The sequence below is a fragment of the Sus scrofa genome, chromosome 6 (assembly GCF_054392235.1).
Source record: "Sus scrofa isolate SSC_HxYL_T2T_F1_AM1 chromosome 6, Sscrofa_HxYL_maternal_Yorkshire_Landrace_v2.0, whole genome shotgun sequence".
NCBI lineage: Eukaryota > Metazoa > Chordata > Mammalia > Artiodactyla > Suidae > Sus > Sus scrofa.
This window is the reverse complement of record NC_139388.1, coordinates 68,240,267-68,246,790: the sequence shown is the minus strand read 5'-3', so window position 1 is coordinate 68,246,790 and position 6,524 is coordinate 68,240,267. Positions and strand designations below refer to the sequence as shown.

General features: G+C 69.8%; 1 protein-coding gene across 1 annotated transcript; it reads left to right on the top strand.

Annotated features, from left to right (window-relative positions):
* The first annotated feature begins 609 nt into the window (after positions 1-609).
* On the top strand, positions 610-6,462 carry TMEM240 (transmembrane protein 240). The gene is made up of 4 exons (XM_021097457.2): positions 610-910; positions 1,126-1,232; positions 5,363-5,571; positions 5,756-6,462. Exons 1-4 carry the CDS (start codon positions 854-856, stop codon positions 5,902-5,904), a joined length of 522 nt encoding a protein of 173 aa, XP_020953116.1. The 5' UTR covers positions 610-853; the 3' UTR covers positions 5,905-6,462.
* Positions 6,463-6,524: the final 62 nt, after the last annotated feature.

Sequence of the window (6,524 nt, the reverse complement as noted above, 5' to 3'; positions counted from 1 at the left end):
TGGGGAAGACGGGAGGCTCCTGTGTGGGGGTCGGGGGTCGTGCTGAGGATGAGGGGTGGGCTCGGGGACCCCAACCCCCCAGCATCATGGGGCAGCCGGATCAGGGCCACCGCCTGGGCCTCTGACCTCCCAGGCCGACACCCTAGGAGAGCCGGCCTGGGCTGGCCCTGCCCGCAGAGGGTCTCCTTCGAGTCACGTGGCCTGGCTCCAGAGTGACCTCCCTGGCAGCTTGCCGGCCACCCTACAGCCCACTCCCTCTGCGGGCGGCCCTTCACCCGCCCGCCCGCAGCCCCGCGACCCCGGGCCTGGAGGAGGGGCCTCCAGCCGAGAAGTGGGGAGGAGGAGTGCGGGAGGAAGCGCGGGCCTCTTCGGGATCGCCCCAGCTGCTCGGGCCGCGGCCCCGCGCGGTCCAGGGGCGCTGGGCAGGCAGCCAGGGCCGGGGCGGGCCGGATGGGGGCGAGCGGGCCCTGCGGTCCCCCCGGGGGGGGGGGTCCGGCCGGCGTCGCGCGGGCGGGCGGCCGCGGGCGGCGAGGGCCCTCCCGGGAGGCGGGCGCGGGGGAGGCCGCGGGGGGAGGGGGCCGGAGCCGCGCCGCGCGCAGGGCGGGAGGCAGGGCCGAGGGCGGAGCGGAGCGCGGCGGGCGCGGCGAGCGCGCGGGCCGGGCGGCCGAGGACCCCGGGAGCGCCGCGTCCCCTGCCCCGCGCCGGCCCCGCACCTCCTCCCCGGCCGGCGGCGGCGGCAGTGGGTGCGCGGCGGGCTGACCTCTGCGGAGGCGGCGGGGGCTCCGCATCGGGCCGGGGCCGGGGGGGCGCCGGGGCCGGGGGGCGGCGCTCCGGCCCGGCCCGGCCCCGCCCGATGTCCATGAGTGCGAACACCATGATCTTCATGATTCTGGGGGCGTCGATCGTGATGGTGAGCGGAGGGGCTTCCCGCGCGCCCGCTCCCCGCACCTGCTCCCGCCTCCCGCGCCCGGCGCCGCCTCCCCCTCCCGCGCCTTGTTTACTGGCCCGCGCGGCCTGCGTTCCCCCAGCCCCGCGCCCCGGCGCTCCCCCGGCCCCAGCGCGCCGGCCTCCGCCCGGGGGCCCCGGCCCGGCTGCTCAGCGCTGACCGGTCATGGGCTCTTCCAGGCCATCGCGTGCTTGATGGACATGAACGCGCTGCTGGACCGATTCCACAACTACATCCTCCCGCACCTGCGGGGCGAGGACCGCGTCTGCCACTGCGACTGCGGCCGGTGAGTCTGCGCCCGGGGGGCACGCGCGTGACCACGCATGTGGGGCGGAGGTGGGGCCCGCTGGGGCGGCCAGGCCGCAGGCCCCGCTAGGCCGGGCCCGCGGGGGCTGCCCTGCCGGGCGAGGCGGGGGGGGGGGGAGCTGGCGCCAAGCCCAGTGGGGGAAGGACCGAGCGGCCTCCAGCCCCCACAGAGGTGCTCCGGAAGGGGGAGCACGCGCCGGGCGGTAAGACCCCCTCGGCAATGGTCTCCGGAGAATGAACCGGCCGCGGGGCGAGGGGCGGAATGGGTCCAGGGCCTCCTGGTCCAGGGCCGGGAGGCCAGGAGAGCAGCAGCCCAGCCTGGTGTCCCGGGAGGGATGCTGCGCTCCGCTGAGCCCACAGAGGACGGCCGTCCTCCTCCCTGGGCCCTGAGCTGTGTCGGTGAACTTTCCTGGGCGCCGGGTAGGGGGAGGCACGGAAGGTCAAGGTGGGCAGGGCCTACCTTGAAGGCATCAGGCCCAACTCCCTCGCCGGACCTGGGAGGAACTGAGGCAGGGGGTGGAGCTTGCTCAAGGTCACACAGAGGGAGGGGAGAGCCCAGGCCCCTACACTCTCCTTGTGACCCCTCCATTCTGTGCACATGTAGTGATGGAGTCTTCCTGGCCATGCATGTTTGTACGTCCATGTATGAAATAAACATCTTCTCATGAGACGCGCATGTGTGTACCGTCTGTGCCTGTACATGTGCGCACATGTGGCCCCCGCTCCCCCCGCAGGTGCGGCGCTCCGGGGCCGTGAGAGCCGACGGGCTGTCTGAGCACGCAGCCAGCGGGAACGTGTGTTCTTGACCCTGCCTCGGACCCTTGCTCCAGGGACATGTGTGCACACGTGGTGGTGTGGGGTGTGTGTGAGCGACGGGACGGTTTCATGCCTCACAAAGCATGCTCCATGCCTGTGTGTGCAGACTGGGGGGTGAAGCAGAACCCAGGCAGCGGGACAGGTGGCAACGGGAGTGTGAGCGACTCGTGTGTGTCGGCCGAGAATCACCAAGAGTTTGCGGGGGGGATCGGAGTTCCCGGCTGGTGTGCATGGCCCGAGGCAAAGGAAGGAAGGCAGGTCAGCTCCTTGCTTTCCTGGGCCCACCTGGACTGGGGCGCAAGTAGGGGGGTCCTGAGACCCCCTGGGAGAGACGGGCGGTGTGCATGGCCTGGGCCCAGGCTCGTACTCCGTAAACGGTAGCAGGGCGCCTTCCACGAACAGGCCTGTGACCTCACACTGAGGGCCTGGCTGGACAGACAGCGTGTGCTGTCAGAGTGTGTTTGCTCAGGGTGTGCGTATGTGTCATGGCAGTGTCCAGAGTACACGTGGCTGGTGTAAAACAAGTGCCCACTGAGCACAAGCAGCAGCGAGACCTGCGTGCCCAGCTCACACAGACATGGACCCAGGACCGAGGCGAGCCACGCCTGCTGTCGGCCTGGAGCCTCCCAGGGTGTGTGTGTCCACGTGCACGTGTCTTGTACACATCAGTGATACAGGATGTGTAAATTCAGTGTTTAGAGGATTCTCGTATACTGCCATGTACGTGTACGCGCGGTACATGGGTGCCGCACAGTATACAGCTCGATGTGCTCCCGGGGCGCCATGACGGTCTGCGGGGTACAGGCTTGCACCCGCGGTGTCTGTGGACAGACCACGCACACGCCTGGCTGCAATGGACTCTACCCGTGTGACAGCCTGTGGGTGGAGGAGGCGCACACATGCACATGCCTCCTCCATGTCCACACGCAATTTCCGAAACGGAGGAGCCGTGTGTGAACGCTGCGGGCTGCAGCGGGCACACGCCCGGGCCTGTGCCGCGGTGCCCACGGAGTTGGCGGCTGTGTGCAGAGCCTCGTGCATGTGCCCCTACATGTGACCATGTGACCCGTGCCGTGCTCGTGTCCCGGCGAGCGTGCACACGCACACATGTGGAGCTCGCGGGCCACGTCCATGGTATACACGCCTCGTCCTGTGCATGTGGCCGGTGTGTATACACAACATGCGTCCGACGTCAGGCAGACACATGCAGCATGCGTGGCCCAGGCAGGACACATGTACACATCACGGAAATACGTGTGCACGTGGGTGACTTGAGCCCCTGCCCCCAGGGGCCTGCCTGACTTGAAGGAGGGCAAGGGGCAGGGAGGAGCAGCTGATGCTGGGCCTGTGATCCGGGCACAGGCTGTGACCTTTGACCCCCTGGAGGGCCCGAGGGGCGCCCCCCCCCCGCCGCCGCCCCTGGCGGTTGGGGCCCTGGCCCCCTACTCTCAAGAGCATTTCTGGCTCCCTCGGCAACTCCGCCCTGTCCCGGGGTAGGAAGAAGTGGTCCTGAGGAGGCCGCTGTCGGCGTCCGGAGGCTGGGGAGGCAGGAGGCAGCTGCGATGCCCATTACCAGCTGCTGCCCAGGGTGACAAAGGGCCTCCTCTCCTGGGCGCTGCCGCGTTCTGGGCCGAGATCAACAGTCCGCCGCCTCTTACTGACGGTTGATAACGACTGTTGGGGGCTGTGACCGGACGAGCTACGGCTGCCTAACCCAGGTCTGGTGGCCCCTGCTCCGGGGGACTGTGGTGGCGCAGGGCCCCACGACCAGGACCGGTCACGCCCCAGACAAGCTGAGAAGGGTGGCCTCTGGGAGTCCCAGGAGCGGGATGGGGTGTGAGAAGAGGCCTTCCTGCCGCCACCCTGGGCTGGCTTCGGAGCCCCTGACCCCCGGGAGGAAGGCACCGTGTCGCCCCTGCTGGCACAAGGACATCGGAAAGGGACAGGCAGCAGGGGCTCGGGGTCAGGGATGACCTGGGGGGTTTGCATTTTTGAAGAGGTCCCTGGGCGGGGGAAGGTGCATGGAGCCTGTCCTGTGGCGAGGTGGGGACAGGGACCCATCTCAGCTGAAGGCCAGGCCGAGTTGACATCTGAGGGGAAGCTGGGGAGAAGCGGCTTGGGGAGGGAGGAGCTATTTTTAGGTGCAAGTTTGAGGTGTCTGTGGATCCCACGTGGAGACGCCATGCAGGCAGCTGGAGCTTGAGCAGACGTGGGGGGTGGTGGGTAGTGGGGACTAGGTGGGGCCGGAGAGTAGGAGAAGTCAGCTGGAGGGGCTCCATAGGAGGGGAGCCCAAAAGGAGGGCCCCAGGGTTGCTCCTGCACTGTGGGGCAGGAGAAGGAGCCACAGCTGATGAGGGGACAGGGGGCTAAGGGTGCCTTGAGCTTCCAGGGCCAGCAGCTCTGTCCCTGCCTCTCCCACTGGGGGGGCGCGGGGCTGGGGCCGGTGGCAAGGAGCCCAGAGTCTGTTGTCCTCGGGCGTGGTCCTGGGCAGGACCCCCCACCCACCCACCCCCCAGGATCAGAGGGCCCAGAGGGCTTCCTGAGGCTGGAGGGAGTCTGTGGGGAGGGTTCAGAGGGCAGGTGAGGGCCTCGCGGATTCAGAGGCCTCCGCCCTGGAAGTTGCGGGAGGGGAGGCTGAAGGGCATGGGCCCCAGTAGGTGCTGGGGTGCAGGGGAGGGGCCGGTCCAGGAGGCCCTGGACAGACAGCCTCTATCCCAGGAGCAGCAGATCTGTGCAGGGCACGGTGGAGGGGCCGCCCCAGGTATCCAGCACAGAGAATTGGGGCCGGGGGCTTCCTGCAAGGGATGGAGGAGCAACAGGAGGAGGAAGACCAGAGGCCCAGGGCAGGGCTCATCCCAGGTGGTTTCCCTGGAGGGGAAGGTGAGGAAGGGGCCAGCAGGCAGCCTCCCAGAGCCAGCAGGGCTCTGTGGGCACAGGCCGCAGGGGGCCCTGCCTGGGCCCTCACCCTGGAACACCCCGTCCACCTGCACTGTCTTCCTGTGACCTTGTCAGGGTCGCCTCTGAGCCCCGGGCTGGGCAGAGGAGGGAGGAGGGTGACATGGGAGCAGATCCACCCTGGCCACCGCTGGTCTTCACACTGGCCACTGACCTGGCACACTCCCACCTTCTGGGCAGCCTCCCGCCTGGTGACCTGGGTCCCGGCGAGCCCTTACCCGACCTCGGCTCCCCACGAGGGCTGCTTCAAAGAACCTCAGCAGGCCAGCGGGTGCGGCCTACTGCAGGGGTCCCTGCGCATCCCGCGGGACAGGTGCCAGCCCGCCCTGCCGCCCCCAGGCACCACGTCCACTACGTGATCCCGTACGACGGGGACCAGTCTGTGGTGGACGCCTCGGAGAACTACTTCGTGACAGACAACGTCACCAAGCAGGAGATCGACCTCATGCTGGGGCTGCTGCTGGGCTTCTGCATCAGCTGGTTCCTGGTGTGGATGGATGGCGTCCTGCACTGCGCGGTGCGCGCCTGGAGGGCCGGCCGGCGCTACGGTGAGTGGCGGCCCAGGGACCCCGGGTCCGCGCCGGGTCCGCGCCCCGCCCACACCCCGCCCACTCCCCGACCCCGCCCCCCTGCCCCGGCCTGTCCACTCGCTGCTGAGCGTGGCCTGGCAGGGTCCGCGCCCCGCCCACACCCACTCCCCGCCCCCCCCTAACCGCGCCCCCCGCCCCGCAGACGGCTCGTGGACCTGGCTGCCCAAGCTGTGCAGCCTGCGGGAGCTGGGCCGGCGGCCGCACAGGCCCTTCGAGGAGGCGGCCGGGAACATGGTGCACGTGAAGCAGAAACTCTATCACAACGGCCACCCAAGCCCGCGGCACCTCTGAGCCGCATGCAGGACTCGCGGGGCCGCCTGCCACCGCGCCCACGCTCACGGGACTGGACGGCCGGCCCCGGCCAGCGCGCCCGGCCCATCGGGCGCGTCCGGCGGAAGGTGCTGTCTCCTCTTCTTTTTATAAAGGGGGTCGGGTTGGGGCGGGGCGCGAGGCGGCGGCACTGGGGGCGCGGGCGGGGCCGCGCGCCCCGTCTGGGACAATGTCTGCCGCTTGAAACCGGCGGTGGCCTCCTGCGCGCCCGCGTCTGTCTCTCTGTCCCTCCGTCTGGTTCCGGAAGCCAGTTCTGCCGGAGGGGGAGTGCGGCCGGGAAGGGGGGGGGCCGAGCCCCGGTGCGCCCACGTCTGCACACGGGAGCACGTGCATGAGACGTGTGCTTCCGCGGGCTGCAGTGGGGGCGCGGAGTCGGGCTCTGGGGGAGGCCCCAGCCCAGCAATAAGGCCCCCGAGCCCCGCTGCGGCGAGTGCGGCCACCCTGCCCAGGAAATCCCCGGTCGGGCGCCTCACTGTGACTCCCACCCCTGCTGGTCAGTAAATTCTCCAGAAAGCTCCAGCCTCTGCCTCTTCTTTTTTTCTGACCCCGTGACTCCGCCAAGGGCCACCCCCGCATCAGTC

Coding starts and splice junctions, on each gene's coding strand:
- TMEM240 (XM_021097457.2), top strand. CDS start 854: ATGTCCATGAGTGCGAACACCATGATCTTCATGATTCTGGGGGCGTCG. Junction 1,233..5,362: donor TGCCACTGCGACTGCGGCCG/GTGAGTCTGCGC, acceptor TGCCGCCCCCAG/GCACCACGTCCACTACGTGA. Junction 5,572..5,755: donor GAGGGCCGGCCGGCGCTACG/GTGAGTGGCGGC, acceptor CCCGCCCCGCAG/ACGGCTCGTGGACCTGGCTG.